At 36.8% G+C, this 19,538-nt stretch overlaps 1 protein-coding gene across 1 annotated transcript in view; it reads left to right on the top strand.

Moving 5' to 3' along the window:
- TAF4B (TATA-box binding protein associated factor 4b) overlaps window positions 1–19,538 on the top strand; it is a 167,431-nt gene that overhangs the window by 60,168 nt on the left and 87,725 nt on the right. Inside the window, exons 8-9 of the mRNA XM_050767138.1 lie at window positions 3,351–3,486; window positions 4,536–4,641. Coding sequence (XP_050623095.1) covers window positions 3,351–3,486; window positions 4,536–4,641 — 242 coding nt within the window. The remainder of the gene's footprint in view (window positions 1–3,350; window positions 3,487–4,535; window positions 4,642–19,538) is intronic.

Raw genomic sequence — 19,538 nt, 5'->3', positions numbered from 1 at the left:
GGGTATTTTTTACTTCCTACCCTACCTTCATTTTTAATAATTTAATTTTCCCTGTGAATTCTACTTTCTTGTTTGTCCTTTGTTTCAAGTTTAGCCAGTAAATTTGATGTTAGTATTTACACCTACCTATTTAAAGTGGCAAGAGCCCAAGTGGCCAGACACTGAAGATGGATTGTAATTTATTTCACAACAGATTTACCTGGAGCAAAACAACATAAACCATTCTATATGGTAATGCCATAGAGAGGATTGAACTAGGGCATTCTTTCAAACAAACTAAGTTAGAAAATTAATATTACTCGAGTTTGAAAGTTAATTAAGGAATATCATCATTGAATCCATTATAAACCATAGTCCAATTTAATCCTAGTTCTAAGTGAGGAGAAAAACACTCATGTTGCTATAAAATAACATATTCCATGCAGCTTATAAGAAATATAGCAAATAATCATTTAAAATATAAGAATTGCTGCACTGGATGAAATCTGGGGTTAATCTAACTCCATATGGTCTGAAGAATACATACATTTCTTTTAATAATCATAGATTTAAAAATTCCTTTTTAATGTTCCTCATTTGTGTGTGTGTGTGTGTGTGTGTGTGTGTGTGTGTGTTTGAGACAATGTCTCACTTCTGTCACCCAGGTTAGAGTGCATGATCATGGCTCACTGCAGTCTTGACTTTCCGGGCTCAGATGATCTTGCCACCTCAGCCTCCTGACTAGCTGGGACTGCAGGAGCAGGCCATCACACCCAGCTAATTTTCTTGTGTTTTTAGTAGAGACAGGGTTTCGCCATGTTGCCCAGGCTGGTCTCGAACTCCTGAGCTGAAATGATCTGCTTAGTACCGTGGTTTTATGTGGTACTTTCTTTGAAAGAACATTAATGAATTCTCTTACATTATCACTCATTTTGTTTTTCCTAGCAGATGTTCAGGAGTATGCCTCCCATATTTTTGTTAGACTAGACACATATATTGTCCCAGGTGTTAGAGTCATTAAGATGAGAAGTGATGGGGATAGAAGGTTGTTAAGTCCCAACTCAAAACTTTGTGTTATATTTTTGTGTCCCCATCAACAATGATATGAAGACTAACTGGTGTCAGCCTAAATAACAAAGAGATTCTTTAAAAGAATAGGATATGTAATTGGAAATGGAGCATTGCAGTTGGAATACAGGTACCGTAAGTAAATTGTGTGTATTCAGGGAGATAAAGGAAGACAAAGGTTTTTTTTTATTTTTAATTTTTAAAGACTCAGGGTTTCATTTTGTTGCCTAGCCTGAAGTGCAGTGGTGCCATCGTGGCTCACTGCAGCCTCCATCTCCTGGGCTCAAGCAATCCTCCTTCCTCAGCCTCCTGGGTAGCTAGGACTACAGGTGCATGCCATCATGCCTGGCTAATTAAAAACTTTTTATTTTGGTTAGAGACAGGGTCTTGCTATATTGCCCAGTCAAGTCTCAAAATCCTGGCCTCAAGCAGTCTTCCTGAGTAAAGGAGGACAGATTTTAAAAGGAAAAATGAGAAGAATTACATAGTTGTTTTGAAATTATTATCCTTGACTACAAAGCTCAGTAACAAGGGTGACACCAGTCCAGGTTTAAATAGGCAGTTGCTGAGCAGATGATGTCCTTGCAGAAGTATTTTTTGTGTACTGTTGCTATGGCCTTTGTGCAAGGTTGTGGTTTTGGCGGTCTATTGGGATAGTTTTTGTGATTAGGCATACAAGCATGAGAACCCTCTCTTTTTAGTCTTCCTTCCCTAGCTCTATTTGTTAGAGTTTTGTTTTTTGTTTTCTTTCAAATACAAGTGACTTCATTTTGATTCTGACAACTTTCACACTGCTAAACAATTTTTGAATATTACTGTCTTTCATAATTAAAATACTGACTGGAATACCTAATAAGGAGCATCAAGAAGGACAGAGCAGATAACCAGAAAATAAGCTGGGAGTGTTTCTCTTGAGTTTCAGTCTGAATGCATAAAATGGTACCTGTATATTACTTTGTATAATTTAAGCCTGATCCTTAGAACTACAGTACATGAATATGATCTCAGCTTCATTGAAATGTATCATTTTTAAAAGAGTTCTTGTCTGTTCTCAAAGAATAAAGGCAATTGAATTATTCTGACTAATATTTCTTCTCTAGGGACATTAGTTACTGTATGATTACTTACCAGGACATGTTGTGTTTCTTGTTACTTTTTTAAAGTAATACACATAAGTTGAATAAATTGAACTTCAAAAATTCTGTTTAGAACTCTTTTGGCAAGACCATGGCACATTTATATTTGCCATATATGAGTCTAAATTCACTATCAATAGCTGGCTCAAATACATGATGACTGTTTTCCTACCTGTTTTGTTTTGTCTAAAAAAAACAGGGTCTCACTCTGTCACCCAGGCTGGAGTGCAGTGGTGCAATCTCGGCTCACTGCAGCCTCCGCCTCCTGCTTTCAAGCGATGGTTTAAGAAAATAATTTAGTCTGGGTGCGCTGGCTCACACGCCCTGTGTGATCCCCGCTGGGATTACAGGTGTAATCCCAGCACTTTGGGAGGCTGAGGTGGGCGGATCACTTGAGGTCAGGAGTTCGAGACCAGCCTGGCTAACATAGTGAAACCTAGTCTCTACTAAAAATACAAAAATTAGCCAGGCATGGTGGCGCATGCCTGTAATCCCAGCTACTCAGGAGGCTGAGGCATGAGAATCACTTGAACCTGGGAGGCAGAGGTTTGCAGTGAGCCAAGATGGTGCCACTGCACTGCAGCCTGGGTGACAGAGCAATATTCTCTCTAAAAAAAAAAAAAAAAAAAAGAAAAGAAAAGAAAATACTTTGTTAAAATGGCACATAAAAAGTCCTTATCTTTTAAAGATATATTTGGAAATATTTATGGATAAAGCGATATATCTGAGATTTGCCTTAAAATAATTGAGAGTGGCAGGGAAGTGGGTAGGGGTGTAGATGGAAACAAGATTGATCAAGAATTAATCATTGTTGAAGCTGGGTAATGATATAGGTGGTTTTGTTTTATCCTGTCTATTTTTATATGTGCTTTAAATTTTTCACTGTAATTAACAATTGGAAATAGATTTATAGGGAGATTTAAATTGAGCATGGTGAAATAAAATTTTAAATTCCATTTTAAAAATAATGTATGTGAAATAGTAATGTTTTTTACTTTTGAACAGGATAATTTTGCTTCGTACAAATTTAAAGTAGGCATTCTTGGTATGTTAAGATAAAGGTATATTTATGGCTGGGTGAACACAGTCTGTTGTTTAAACCTGAAATCTTATCATTTTCTAAAGCCTTAAGTTGAACGACTATATTGATAGTTCTCATTGTTTCAGGTAGTTCAGCAGCCTTCAGGAGGCAATGAAAAGCAAGTGACCACACTTTCACATTCCTCAACATTGACCATTCAGAAATGTGGACAGAAGACGATGCCAGTGAATACCGTAATACCTACCAGTCAGTTTCCTCCAGGTAGATGCTGGTCCATCTTAGTCCCATCACGCTGGGTTAGAACGTAGAGGGGTTTTGTATAACTTTTTTGTTGCTATGTTAAGTGAAGACAGGCTTGGTCTTTTAAAGTTGGCACCTATTGAAAGAAAACAGAAAGATAATGATTAGATTTCTCTCCCCAGACAGAGTCTTGCTCTGTTGCCCAGGCTGGAGTACAGTGGCACAATCTCAGCTCAGTGAACCTCCACCTCCCAGGTTTAATCAGTTCTCGTGTTCTCAGCCTCCTGAGTAGCTGGGATTACATGCGTGCACCACCACAGCTGGCTAATTTTTGTAGTTTTAGTAGAGACTGGGTTTTACCAGGTTGGCCAAGCTGGTCTCAAACTCCTGATCTCAAGTGGTCGATCCACCAACCTTGGCCTCCCAAAGTGCTGGAATTACAGGCGTGAGCCACTGCGCCCAGCTATGATTACATTTCTTTTTACACACATGTAAACTTTTTAGGGTTATCTGTTGTTTTGGAATTAAAAAAAACAACTATTCATGGTATTCTGTAATTTGATAAAACAATCTATTAGTAAATAAGGACTTATTTAACTTATAAAATTTGCTATAGAATATTTCTTCTTAAAATGTAGTTCTTTCTCTACATACATACTTGTATGCATGTACATCCATACATATGTGTGGAAATCAGTCTTACCCAAGTCAGGTAGACTGGGAAATCAGTCTTACCAATGTCAGGTAGAGCTTTATGTATTTTTAAAATACACCAATAGAAGCAGTGTATTATTAACATGTTTCAGGTGCCTTTTACTTCATGATATTTTTGTAATACTGCTAATTCCATAGACTATCTAAAAAGAAATGGAAAGATTCTTATTTTATACGATTATTTCTTATTCAGGGAATAAATTCATTGTCATGTTTGAATTTAAGCATAGTTCTAGGGAAACTTGGAATTTTCTTTGATTATTCTATATATATTAAAAACTGTTGTCCTGGATTTTTCCTAATATGACATGATTGCTTTTTTTGTATTCTATTTTTTTCTTGTTTTGTTTTTATAGCTTCCATTCTAAAGCAAATTACTCTGCCTGGAAATAAAATTCTGTCGCTTCAAGCATCTCCTACTCAGAAAAATAAAATAAAAGAGAATGGAACATCATGCTTCCGGTAAGAAAATAAATAGTTAAATTTGGTTTAAGGAAGTAATATTTTTTAAAAAAGGAGAGATGACAGGATAATACCTTAATAAAATAGATATACTGATGCCTTTTTACAAAGCTAACAGCATTTTATTGTGTATAATTTATAAACAATAAAGTGCACAACTATTAAATGTATAGCTCAGTGAATTTTGTCAAATATATATACCTGTGTAATCATCATGCCGATCAAGATACTGAACATATTCATCACCTTTATGCACCTTTGAAATCAATTACCCTTATCCCTTGCCTCTGGCAGCTACTGTTCTTATGTCCATCATGATAGATCATTTTTGTCTATTCTTGAACTTCACATAAATGGAGTTTTATGTTATCATGTACCCTTTTGCATCAGACTTTTTAACTCAGCATGTTTTTTTAGATCATCTGTGTCATTTTGAATATTAGACGATGGTTTTTTTGCATTGCCGAGAAGCATTTTATTTTATGAAATTAAATTTGATCTTTTTTGCTATTGATGGACATTTGGGTGGTTTCCAGTTTTTCTGATGATAATATAATAAAGCTTCACGTACAGAATTTTGCGTGAACATATGCTTTTGCTATCTAGAAATATGACTGATGAGTCATTAGATAAGTGTAAACTTTGGTAAGGAAATTACCAAATTCTTTATCAAAATGACTGTGTCATTTTGCATTTCTGTCATTGATGATGAGTGTTGCAGTTCCTGTCCAACTTTGTGAGCATTTGGTAATTCTCAGTTCTTTTGATTTTTTAAAATCCATTTTAATAGGTGTATAAGTGGTTATTATTGTGGTTTTAGTTTGCATTTTTCTAATGGCTAAAGATGTTGATCATCTGTTTTTGTGCTTATTTGTTATTTATATATCTTTGGTGAAGTGTGTGTTTAAATTTTTGGCCCGTTTTTGTTTCTTGTGTTGGTTTCTTATGATCAAGAGTTTTTAAGAGTTTATATATGTATAAACAAATGTTATACAAATGTTATATTTGTATATATATTTATATATAATATATACAATTTTATACAATAAAAATATATATTGTATATATATTTTATATATACAAATATATAAAGCAAATTTTTATATACATTCCTTTTTGCATTTTTATATATACAAATATATGAAAAAAATATATACAAACATAACATGTGTATATATATTTGTATAATATATTTTTATATGAATATTTATATTAAAAATATATTTATATATACACAAATATAACATTTGTATATATAGAAATTATGCAGTTAAAGTGGGGGAAAGCAGAGAAAATAGAACATGTACACAATAGTTTTTATACAGGTAATAGATGGGAATTAAAGGATGACGATTAAGAGAAAGGGCAAGCCTGAAACTGGAGATCTTCTGAAACAAAGCATAGGAGAAAATCTTTGTAACCTTGGGTTACACACATTTCTTAGATAACACATGAAAAGAGCGATCTACAAGAGGAAAAATTAATGAACTGGAATTCAGAAAATTAAAAAACTTTTGTTCTGTGAAAGACACTGTCAAGGAAATGAATAAACATGCCACAAGGAAAATATTTCCAAATTGTTTATCTGGCAAACACTTGGATCTTAAATATATATAATATATATTATATATATGTGTATATTAAATATATATTTTTTAATTACATAATTTATATATATTTTAATATAACATTTGTATAAAATTTGTACCTTAATCTTCCTTCCTCATCCCTGTGTACATTTTATTTGTAGGTCTACTTTTATATACATATATTAAAATGTTCACCTTCAGTCTTTTTTTCTGACATGTTCTGTCATCTCTTGGTTGAACTTGAATGAAGTTTATCTGCTGGTAAATTCCTCAGAAAAGGCTCATGGGTGTAGAATTCCCTAAGTCGTTAGTCCCTAACGTTTTTGGCACCAGGGACTGATTTCATGGAAGTCAATTTTTCCACAGACCAGGATTGAGGGGGAGGGGATAGTTTCAAGATGAAACTATTCCACTTCAGATCATCAGGCATTAGATTCTCATAAGGAGTGCACAACCTAGATCTCTCAAATGTGCAGTTCACAGTAGGGTTTGTGCTCCTATGAGAATCTAATGCTACCGCTGATCTGACAGGAGGTGGAGCTCAGGCAGTTATGCTCGCTTGTGCACCTCTCACCTCTTCCTGTGCAGTCCAGTTTCTGGGGACCCCTGTCCTAAATTGTTGTATGTTAAAACTATTTTTCAGTGTCTTTGATACTTGAAGGACAGCTTGGCTGGCTGTGAAATCAACACTTTCTGTATTACACTTTTTTAAAATGTTGCCCCATCATTGTCTTGTTAAATCTTTGATTTATGGGAACACCTTTTTAGCATTTCCTGACTTGGGATGTATTTAGTCTTATGCCCACCACTGGGTCTGCCCTGTCTCTGTTTTCTGCAGGTTTTTTTTTTTTTTCCCCATCTCTTTTTGCCTATAGCAAGCCTTGAGGCACGGGGTGGGGTGGGGTGGGGAGGGGGAGATGAGATTGAGAAAACGAAAAAGTTTGCATGGGATTTGTTGTTTTTTTCCCTTTATAGTTTGAAGTTTGGGTATTCTGGAAGACAGTAATCTAGGCAGTCATCATCATATTCCAGTTTAATGACGCGACATAAAGCTAAACCCATGTACCAACTATCACTGTCAGGATACATGGAATATTTTCAGTACCCCAAAAAGGTTCCTTTGCATTCCTTATCACCCGGTCCCCACATTACACCTCAGATTCTGGACAACCGTTGATCTGCTTTCTATCATTGTAGATTGGATTTGGATTTGTCCTTCTAGAGTTTTGCATAAGTGGCATCTGTCAAAGTCAAATTAAAAATGTAGAGGTAGGCTGGGCACAGTGGCTCATGCCTGTAATCCCAGCACTTTGGGAGGCCGAGGCAGGTGGATCACTTGATGTCAGGAGTTCGAGACCAGCCTGGCTAACATGGGGAAACTCTGTCTCTACTAACAATACAAAAATTAGCAGGGTATGGTGGTGCACGTCTGTAGTCTCAGCTACTTGGGATGCTGAGACAGGAGAATCAGTTGAACCCTGGGAGATTGCAGTGAGCTGAGATTGTGCCACTGCACTCCAGCCTGGGAGACAGAGCGAGTCTCTTGTCTCATTTTTTTAAAAAAATGTAGAAGTGAATCTCTAAATTTAACATTTTATTTGGGAAGAAAGAATTGCAGTTCAAAGCATACACACAGACCAGATAGTCTCTGGTATGTCCGAAGAACAAAGAGAAGGCTGGAGGTTAAAAAAGAGACATGACATGAATTGCTCTTTGAGAAAATTCATTGGCACTGTTAAGGTTCTGGGAAGCTGGTCAGCTCTGATTGACATGTGAAGGTGGCAGGAAAAATAGTTCTGGGTTGCAACAAGTTGTCTCAGCAGTTGTAGATTAAACTGGTCTCAGGTTACAACAGGCAGTTTCAGCAGCTGGACTCACAGAGAATTACATTTCTAGAGCAATGTTTTGTGCCCTGCTTGCTTTCCCCCCCTGCTTCTCTACTCTGTTTTAGTTGGGTATGACATGGGTGACCCAATTCATATCATCAATTTTCACACATCATACAGTTCATATTCTTGTGTCTGGCTTCTTTTGCTAGCATAATGTGTTAGATATACAACATGTTGTATGTATCAATAGTTGCATTTTTTATTGCTGAGTAATATTATAGAGGTATATTGCTTTTGTTTGCACTGAATTTTCACTTTATCTGTGGATGGATATTTGGGTTTTTTACAGTTTTTGGTAATGATCAAGCTTGCTGGGAACACTTGTCTGTATCTTTGTATGGACATAGATTTTCTTTGGTATAAATACATAGGAACAGAATTGCTGAGTCATATGGTAGGTATATAAGCATATGTTTAACTCTATGAGAAGCCACTACACTATTTTCCTAAATGGTTATACCATTTTTCCATTCCCACCAACAAAGTATGAGATTTTGTTCTAGTTGCTTCACATCCTTGCTAACAATTCATACTGCAGTTTTACTTTGTCTCTGCCCCCCTCAATTTTAGCCATTCTGGTTTGGTATGTAGTTGTAGCTCATTGTGACTTTAATTTGCATTTCCTTAGTGACTAATGATGTTGCATGTTGCATGTCCTCACTGCCCATTTATGCAACTTCTTTTGTGAAATATCTGTTCAAATATTTTGACTGTTGTTTTATTTGTTTATGTATTTATTTATTTATTTGGAAACGGAGTCTCGCTCTGTTGCCCAGGCTGCCAGGCTGGAGTTCAGTGGCAGGATCTTGGCTCACTGCAAGCTCTGCCTCCCGGGTTCACGCCATTCTGCCGCCTCAGCCTCCCGAGCAGCTGGAACTACAGGCACCCGCCACCACACTCGGCTAATTTTGTTTTTGTATTTTTAGTAGAGACGGGTTTTCACCATGTTAGCCAGGATGGTCTCGATCTCCTGACCTCGTGATCCGCCCTTCTTGGCCTCCCAAAGTGTTGGGATTACAGGCGTGAGCCACTGTGCCTGGCCTGTTTTTGTTTTATTTTAAGAAACAAGGTCTTGCTCTGTTGCCTAGGCTGGGGTGCAGAGGTGCAATCCTAGCTCACTGCATCCTCAGACTCCTGAGCTTAAGTGACCCACCTGCCTCAGGCTCTCAAGTAGCTAGGACTACAGGTGTACATTACCATGCCCAAGTAATTTTTTTTTTTTTATTTCCATGTTTTGTAGAGACAAGGGATTTCACTATGTTTCTCAGGCTGTTCTTGAACTCCTGGCCTCATGAGATCCTCCCACCTCAGCCTCCCAAACTGCTGGGATTACAGGCATGAGCCACCATGCCCAGCCTATTGCCTTTTTTTTTTTTTTTGAGACGAAGTTTTCCTCTTGTTGCCCAGGCCGGAGTGCAATGGCATGATCTTGGGCTCACCGCAACCTCCACCTCCTGGGTTCAAGCGATTCTCCTGTCTCAGCCCCCCGAGTAGCTAGGATTACAGGTATGTGCCACCATGCGCAGCTAATTTTGTATTTTTAGTAGAGACAACGGGGTTTCTCCATGTTGGTCAGGCTGGTCTCGAACTCCTGACCTCAGGTGATCTGCCTGCCTCGTCCTCCCAAAGTGCTGGGATTATAGGCCTGAGCCACTGTGCCCAGCCTTTTTTTTTTTTTTTTTTAAGACACAGCGCTCTACATGTTCAGAGAAACTTCTCTGGTAAAGAACTATAGAAATGATCCCCGAAAGTATAGTCTTCCCTATTGCCTGTTTTTAAACTGAGTGCTTTTGTCGTGAGCTTTTTCTGCATCTATTTAAGGTGGTCATTGATTTTTCTTATTATTCTAGGATTGTGAATTACACTGATTTTTAAATTTTTGAATGTTCTTGCATTCCTGGGGTATTAGCCTTTTCTTTTATTGCTGCATTGATTAATGTTTTGTAAGGGTTTTGTGTTGATATTCATGAGGGATTTGGTCTATAGTTTTTTGTTCTTACAGTGTGTTTGCCAGGATTTGGTATCTGTGATTATATTAGCTTAAAAAAAATGAGTAATAAAGTCCTTCCCCCTCCTTTGTTTTGAGCTTTTGTGTAGAATTGACATGATTTCTTCCTTGAATGTATGAATGAATTTACCATTGAAACTGGATAGGCCTGTTGTTTTCTTTGGGAGAATGTTTTTCGACAAAGTCATTTTCATTGATAGATAGAGAGGTATTTAGATTTTCTATTTCATCTTAATGCCAGTTTCATGAAGTTGTATTTTTTTTAAAGTTTTTGTACATTTCATCTTGATTTTCAGATTTATCAGCAAGAAATTGTTCCTAATACTTTTCTTAGGAATGTGTATAGATGCTTTAATGGTAGTCTAGTGTATGCATTTTTCAAGGATTTTATTTTTGTAGTTGACTTTTTCAGGCATGAAATTGTTAATTTTATTTCTTTATCCTTTTAATGTCTATAAAATATGTAGTCTCCCTCTTTTCATTAGTAGGCTTTTATCAGTTTTGTTAATTTTCTTGTTGTTGAGACGGAGTCTCACTCTGTTGCCCAGATTAGACTGCAGTAGCACAATCATGGCTACTGTCACCTCAAACTCCTGGGCTCAAGCCATCTTCCCGGCTCAGCCACATGAACAGCTGGGACTACAGGTGCGCATCACCATGCCCAGCTAATTTTTTTAATTTTTATTTTTTTGTAACGATGAGGTTTCACTATGTTGCCCATGCTGGTCTTGAACTCTTGGGCCCAAGCAGTCCTCCCGCCTTGGCCTCCCAAAGTGCTGGGATTATAGGCATGAGTCACCAAGCCTGGCTTGTTTTCTAATGTAAACATTTATCATTATTATTATTATTATTAATGTAAGCATTTAAAATTATACATTTCTTCATTTGAGCTGAGGCTACAAGATAAAAACAACAACAACAACAAAAAATCCTATCAATTTCTCCCTAAATACTGATTTAGCACCCAACTGATAACAGGATTTTTTTTTTTTTTTTTTTGGCGTTCCATTCATGTCAAGATAGTTTTCTTTTTTTAATTTACTGGTACAAATATTTGGTGCTTTTCTGGAATATTTTGTTTGTTTTCTAATGTAGTTTTGTGATCAGAGAACATATTCTTGAACATATAATTTCAATTTTATTAAATTTATTGAGACTCCTCAGTGTGTCTAATTTTGATTACTATCTCGTGAACACTTGGGAGAAAATATATATTATTCAGTTTGGGGAAGTAGTTTTTTGTTGTCTACATCAGTTTGGTGAAGGTGGGTGACAGTGTTCACATCTTCTATATCCTGGGCTTTTATTTTTTGGTTTTATTTTTCAGACTGTTTCTATCACTTATTTAGAGTGGGTATTAAAATCTCCAATTCTGACTTTTTTTTTCTTTGTTTGTTTTTCCTTTAGTTCTGTCGATTTTTATATTATGTATTTGAAGCTCTGTTATCGGGACATCTCAAGCCACTAGTCATGTGGCTGCATAGACTAGGGAGTACTTTTAGACCAAAAGACATAAACTCACAAATTTTACCCATTATTGTTCCCAGCATCCAAGGGTTGACTGACCTCTGTTTTCTGCCTGCTTTTATTAAGTCTCCAAATGATTGTCTTTTAAAAACTGTTATTTTGTAATTGTTATTGATCAAGCTATTGTGGTATTACTAGAATCCATGACCATTATTTCTTTTTTAATGGATTATTGTCCTATGGTATAATTATCTATTTTTGCCTCTATGTTCTTGAACAGTTAATTGTAGTTATTTTATTGTGTGCATGTGTGGTTTTCTTTGGTTGTTGTCGTTTCTCTGTTTTCCGCTTTTTTTTTTTTTTTTTGAGACAGTCTTGCTCTTTTGCCCAGGTTGAAGTACAGTGGCACAATCATAGCTCACTGCAGCCTTGAACTCCTAGGCGCCAGTGATGCTCCTGCCTCAGCCTCCCAAGTAGCTGGGACTACAGGCACATGCTACCATGCCTAGCTAACTTTTTTTTTTTTTTAGTTTTCATAGAGGTAGGGTCTTGCTATGTCTCCCAGGCCGGTCTTGAACTCCAGGTCTTGAGTGATCCTCCTGACTCAGCCTTCCAAAGCACTGGGATTATAGACATGAGCCGCCACACCCTGCCACTTGTGGTTATTTTAAAGTCAAATGCTTAATATTTCCAATGTCCGGGTTACCTGTGACTCTGTTTCTGTTATCTGCCTTTTTAATCCTGTTTCTTTGCTGCACTTGGTAATATTTAATTAAGTGTCAGATCTGTATGAAAAAAATTGGTAAATGCCTCACTTATTTGTAGGATCATGGTGCATTCATCCCTCAAGTTCTGGAAGCCTTGGACCTCAACTTCCTGTCTCTCTCTCCTCATGAGATTGCCTAATGCTCTGTTGGCTTTTCTGCCTCTTAGCAGCTGCTGTCTCTGGCTTCTTAGTTTCTTGTTCCACATCAAGAATCAGCATGTGCCCAGAGGAAAAACAACATGGAGAAAATTGGGGTTACTTCAGTGAGGTTCTCTTCTCTCAGGGCTGTCGTCCCTCAAGACCTGGCTCCCTTGGCAGCTCTCTGATGCCTTCAAATAAACTTAAAATTGTTCTGGCTTTATTAGTTTCTTGTCCTCAAAACAATTGTCTGATATGAGTAATGGTCTGTAACAGAAGCAGAAGTCCTTTTGTAATTCTTTATACTTTTTTATGTTACAAATATCTACTAGAGTTAGTGTTTTGCAATTTACTTTCTTTTACGGTTTATTTTGATGAGCAGAAATTCTTAATTTTAGAGTTGTTGAATTTGGCAGTTTCTTTTATGATTAATACTTATGCCTTCTTTAAGAGATCCTTCTGGAGATCACAAAGATAGTCTCCTATATTGTCTTCTAAAAGGTTTGAAGTTTCATATTAAATTTTTTTTTTTTTTGAGAAATGATCTCTGTCACCTAGGCTGGTGTACATTGAGTGGCACTATTGTGCCTCACTGCAACCTCAATTTCCTGGGCTCAAACAAGCCTCCAGAGTAGCTAAGACAACAGGTACATGCCACAACAGTCGGCTAGTTTTAAAATTTTTTTGTAGAGATGGGGGTCTTGCTTTGTTGTCCAGGCTGGTCTCGAACTGGTAGTCTCAAGTGATCCTCCTGCCTCATCCTCCCAGAGTGCTGGGATTACAGGTGTGAGCCATCATGCTCAGCCTATTTGAATATCTTTTTGTCTTCAGGAGTTAAAATTTGGTTTTTGTTTTTTCCTATGGTTTGGAGGTTTAGGGATCCTAATTCACTTTTCCCCATATAGGAAACCACTCGTTCCAGCAGCATTATTGAACAATTTGTCCTTCCTCAGTGATCTGTAATGTCTCCTATGTCATATACATATGGGTCTTATCTTTATCTTTCTTTTTTGTAAATGCCTCTAATCAAGTTATTTTTTATCTCTATTTTCTTTTATTGGCTAATTTTAAAATTTCCGATAGCATACAGTTAGTTTACTATAATTTCAAAAGAAGTTTTATATTTGGTAATGCATATTTTCTACCTACTTCTCCTTCTCTTTTATTTCCTTTTCTTCCTCCACTTTCGTACTCCCTTTCCCCTCTCTTGATTTCCTTGGCTCTACTTGAGCTTTTGCTCTTCCCTATAAATTTAACAATCAACTTGTTAAATTCCACCAGTAATCTGTTAGAATTTGAATTGGCATGGCCTGAGTCCATAGGCACACTGTCTTCCAGCTGATTTATTATAATTTGGATCCTTCTATGAACATGATTTATATCTTCATTATATATACCCTTTTAAATATCTTTCAATAAAGTAGTATAATTTTATTTATACAGATTCTGCACGATTTGTTGCATTTATCTGTTAGGTTTATTCCTAGATACCTTATCTTTTTTGTTGGTATTGTATTTTGGTAACTGCCTTTTCTTTTATTAGCATAGAGAAATTCAGGACTTAAAAAAAATCATATACCCAACAGCCTTGTTACTATTTCTAATAATTTCTAGATGATTTTAGATTATTTTATAGACAATGTCAAGATTGAGATTAGAATTATAGGTTGACTGTTTTGTCTTTTGGCTTTGAAGATGTTAGTTAGTCCATTGTTTTTGGGTGTCCATATAAAATATATGTTCACAATTAAAGATACGGATGCAAGGAAGTATCCTTGAGTCAAGCTACAGGGAAACATTAATACATTTGGAATTCCAGTGACTTCAAACATAGGATGATGAAATAGTAAGTGTTAAAAACTAGTATAAAGTATTTAATAATAAAATACGGAATCTCAAAATGGCGCAAGAAGCAATTTATTTTAAAAAATAACTGCAAATACTTGAAAAAGAACCAAATAGGACTTTTAGGGGTAAAAAACGTAGTCAATAAATCTAAAACTTTGTTGTACAGGTAAATCAGATTAAACCTGAGGGTCTAAACTGAGTTTGCTTTCTTCCAGAGAGGATTTGTGACTGTTTCTAGTAGACTCAGGGATTGCTATTGACTTGGAACCACTTTAGTCTTGTTCCAGGGAACCTGACTTACCCAGGAGCCTCAGATTTTCCCGCTGTAATCAAGAACTAGTGCTAGCCACAGTCATATGCCCTTGAGGCAATTCTTCCTTTAGGCTATGCTCATTGCTTACTTTTTTTTATTTTTTATTTTTTGAGACGGAGTCTTGCTTTGTTGTCCAGGCTGGAGTGCAGTGGCGCGATCTCGGCTCACTGCAAGCTCCGCCTCCCGGGTTCATGCCATTCTCCTGCCTCAGCCTCCCGAGTAGCTGGGACTACAGGTGCCCGCCACCACGCCTGGCTAATTTTTTGTATTTTTAGTAGAGATGGGGTTTCACCGTGTTGGCAAGGATGGTTTTGATCTCCTGACCTCATGATCCGCCCGCCTAGGCCTCCAAAAGTGCTAGGATTACAGGCGTGAGCCACCGCGCCCAGCCTCATTGCTTGTTTATACTGACACCTTTTTTTGACAGGTCCTGTGAACCAAACAATGGAATGAAAATGTCTTATGCTGTGTAATTGCTCCTCAGTAAATCTAGTCCACTTACTGCCTGAAGCAAAAATGTCACTGTTAGTATTTTCTTTGGGAAATTTCTGACTTGTTACTTTCGCTTATTTATCTGTTGACTACTTATTGCTTTCCAGGCTTATGTACATATGCTGGACAGTAGTAATTCTTTGATGTATATATTGTAAGTATTTTTCTCCTAGTTTTTTGTTTAACTTGGAAATTTGTTTTTAGTGTTTCATATATGGAAATTTTAAATTACAGTATAAAGTTTAGCAGTCTCTTTATGGCTTTTGAATTCTAATGTATCCTTTCGTATTATGAGCCCAGAATGATGTGCTTCTGTATCTTCTTCTAAGATATCTGTATGCACTTACCTCAAATATAGATATTTACCTTTACATCTTCAATAATTCTTGATTTTGTTTTTGTAAATGTGTGAGGCAGAGATTAAATTTTCCTCAAATGAATTGTCTCAGCAATAGTAAAGAGTTCATCATCTTTACCTTTCTTATTTGTAATGCCACCTTTATCTTATAGTGAATTCCCATTTATAAAAGGGCAAATTTCATTTTAGTAATATGTTTTTGTTTTATTTTATTTTATTTTTTGAGAAATTTTTTGAGATACAGTTTCAACTCCGTTTTATTTTTTGAGATACAGTTTCACTCTGTTGCCCAGGCTGTGGCACGATCTCGGCTCACCACAACCTACACCTTGCCGGGTTCAAGCGATTCTCGTGCCTCAGCTTCTCGAGTAGCTGGAACTACAGGTGCGCGCCACCACACTCAGCTTATTTTTGTATTTTTAGTAGAGAAGGGGTTTTGCCATATTGGCCAGGCCGGTTTCAAACTCCCGACCTCAGGTGATCCACCTGCCTTGGCCTCCCAAATATTTGTTTTATTTTGATGTTACTATTTTGGTGTTTTCGATTGTTATAACATCTTTATTTATTTTTCTAGCCCATAGTTAAAATAAGTCCTTTTTGTATATTCCTTTTTATCGAAGGTATTTTAATTTTACTCATTATTTTTCTCTTGTGCATGAATTTTAGAATTAGCATGAATTTTAGAGTCAGCATGGCAGTTCCATGAAGTTTGAATCGAATTGTGTGATTAGGTTAATTTGGGTCGTGGGGGCCGAGAATTGGCTTAAACATTTTTCTTTTTATGATATAGAAGATTCCCATCTGAAATTATTTAAAAATTTAATATTTGTTAGAATTTGGTAAGGTTGTAGGTAACAGAAAAACTGAAAAGCCATTGCATAAGCAAGTTATCTTTCATATTCAGAAAAACTGAATTGCAAGGATCACAGTCTGTGGTGTTGGGGATCCGTGCTCCTTGTTTACCTCCTTTCTGTTCTACAGACACACTAGTCATGGTCCCACTGTACAGTTTTATTTATATATTATTTTCTTTAATGTTTTTAATGTTTAATTTTTGGGGGTACATAGGTGTATATTAATGGGGTACATGAGATTTTGATAAAACCCACTGTACAGTTTTCTGTGTGGTATGCACTGAAAGCTGTCCCTCGGTCTTCATATGACATGGACTTTCATATTTCAAATCTACCTCCTTAGAGAGGTAAATTTTGCTTGACCAACCAATATAAAGTAGCTTCCACAGTCATATCTGCTGTCTTGAGGTACTTATCTAAAATTATTTTGTTCATTCATTTGTTTACCCTTGCCTCCGTGTATTTCCCACTTCTTAATTGTCTATGAAAGCTTATAATAATGGTTGTTTACCACTGTATGTATACCGAGTGTTTGGAACAATGCCTGTTTCATAATAATCACTCAAATATTTGTTGAAATGGTGAATTTTGAAAAAGGAGTATTTATAATCTCAGCTATTTCTTAGATATTTTTGTACAAAGATGCACTTTTCATTTTTGTACAGTACTTTCTAGTAATTCACAATCACACATGGCTTTATATATATCTTTTCATAGTGATTTTTTTAAAATTTAATTTTGCTTCCATGGATACTTACTATCACTTCAGTTATTTATTTATTGTTTTTGAGACGGAGTCTCACTCTGTCTCCCAGGCTGGAGTGCAGTGGCATGATCTCGGCTCACTACAAGCTCCGCCTCCTGGGTTCAGGCCATTCTCCTGCCTCAGCCTCCTAAATAGCTGGGACTACAGGCGCCTGTCACCACGCCCGGCTAGTTTTTTATATATTTTTTTAGTAGAGACGGAGTTTCACAGTGTTAACCAGGATGGTCTTGATCTCCTGACCTCGTGATCCACTTGCCTCGGCCTCCCAAAGTGCTGGGATTACAGGCGTGAGCCACTGTGCCTGGCCCTACTTCAGTTACTTTTTAAATGAAACTGTTAATAGACCCTCGATGTTGGCTCTTTTGTTAAAGAAGAAGAAATAGTAGTGAATAGTATTAGCTCTTATCTTGACCAAACTGTATGACATTTAATAATACAGAATGATATTTTCATAGTTTTTCAAAACTATTTTGTTAACTTATACTTTTTGGGGGGATTCATTTGTGACTTTTTCTGCTAAGAAGATTCTGTTTTCTATTCTGCTTGTCAGTATAGCTGGGGCGAATATGGGAAGCTGTATTGTGCTTAAACACCAGAGGGTGCCAGAGATTCATGTCGTTTCCATCATACTTCAGAATCAGAAGTGGCAAACAGGATAGTACCTCTGCATGTTTGCATAACTGTATTTCAACTGAAGATGTGATGATAATAAGGAATTAATATCAATATTTTTATGTGATAATTTATTTTAAGTCCTTATATTTTAGAGATACATAATAAAATGTTTATGGATAATATGTATATATTATATCTGGTAGTGAAGGTGTTCTAACAACTAGGGGCTTTAGTGTGATTTTTACTACTTTAGAAAGACACTCTTGGAAAATAATATAGGACCAGATTATGTGCTATTTGCATAGATGATATTACTCTACCAATTTTAATGTCCATTTTTTCCCTACTACAGGAATTAGATTCTCTAGTGTATATTAGCTTATTTTAACTTTCATCATATATAATTCATTGTTTCATGTGTTACGAGTCTGTTTGTCCTTGTGTGTGCTCACGCCTGTAATCCCAGCACTTTGGGAAGCTGAGGTGGGAAGATCACCTGAGGTCAGGTGACCAGCCTGACCAACATGGCGAAACTCCATCTCTACTGCAAATACAAAAATGAGCCAGGTGTGGTGGTGCGCCTGTGGTCCCAGCTACTTGGGAGGCTGAGGCAGGGAGAACTCGGGTGGCAGAGGTTGCAGTGAGCCGAGATGGAGCCATTGCACTCCAGCCAAAAACAAACAAAACAAACAAACAAAAAACCCCCAAATTAGCTGGGCATGGTGGCGCATGCCTGTAATGCCAGCTACTTGGGAGGCTGAGGCAGGAGAATCACCTCAGCTCTGGGAGTGAAGGCTACAGAAAGCTGAGATTGCACCACTGGAGTCCATCCTGGGTGTCTTAATAAAAAGGAGAGAAAAAAAGAAATGAGGTTGTTGAACAAAACGTGTATCTATTACCATGAGTTTGACAGCTTTCCCGTAGTTGTATTTTCTGATCTGATTGGTTGAGATACATGTAATTTTGGATTATGTATTAGAATCTAAATTTGGAAGAACTGTATAACTCTGTGAACCAGTATTTTCCATATTACCAATGAATGATGTTGCACAGCCATGCCTGAGTAACAGATCCCATTCAAAATGCAGGAGGACCAGTGGATTTTAAAAAGATTTGTAAAAATAGAAGGTAGTACCACTCTTGTTCTATTTTAAAATTTTGGTATGTTAATTTTCATTAAAGTATGTTATTTATGGTGATATATATTTGTTATTTTTTAAATGAATAAATAATACCAATTTTTAGTTTCTGATGCAGTTTTAGTTTCTAATACAGTTTTCATACAAAATTACATGAGAGGGTCATTTTCACTCCCATTTTACAGATAAAAGGGGATTGATGAATAGAAGTGGGAAGAAACTTGTCCATGGTCATCCTATTAATAATATTTATTTATTTATTTATTTATTTATTTGAGATGAAGTCTCACTCTGTAGCCCAGGCTGGAGTGGAGTGGCATGATCTCAGTGCACTGCAACCTCTGCCTCCCGGGTTCAAGCAATTCTCCTGCCTCAGCCTCCCGAGTAGCTGGGACTAGAGGCATGCAACCACGCCCAGCTCATTTTTGTAGTTTTAGTAGAGACGGGGTTTCACCATATTGGCCAGGTTGTTGCTGAACCCCTGACCTCAGGAGACCCGCCCACCTCGGGCTCCTAAAGTGCTGGGATTACAGGTGTGAACCACTGCACCCAGCCATCCTATTATTAATGGTCAGAACAGGTACTGAAACCTTGACCTCTTTAGAATCAGTATTAATTTTTATAAAGCAGTATTTTTCTTAGTGTGGTCCTTAGA

This window comes from Macaca thibetana, chromosome 18, assembly GCF_024542745.1.
Source record: "Macaca thibetana thibetana isolate TM-01 chromosome 18, ASM2454274v1, whole genome shotgun sequence".
Lineage (NCBI taxonomy): Eukaryota > Metazoa > Chordata > Mammalia > Primates > Cercopithecidae > Macaca > Macaca thibetana.
This window is presented reverse-complemented; position numbering and strand designations above follow the sequence as displayed.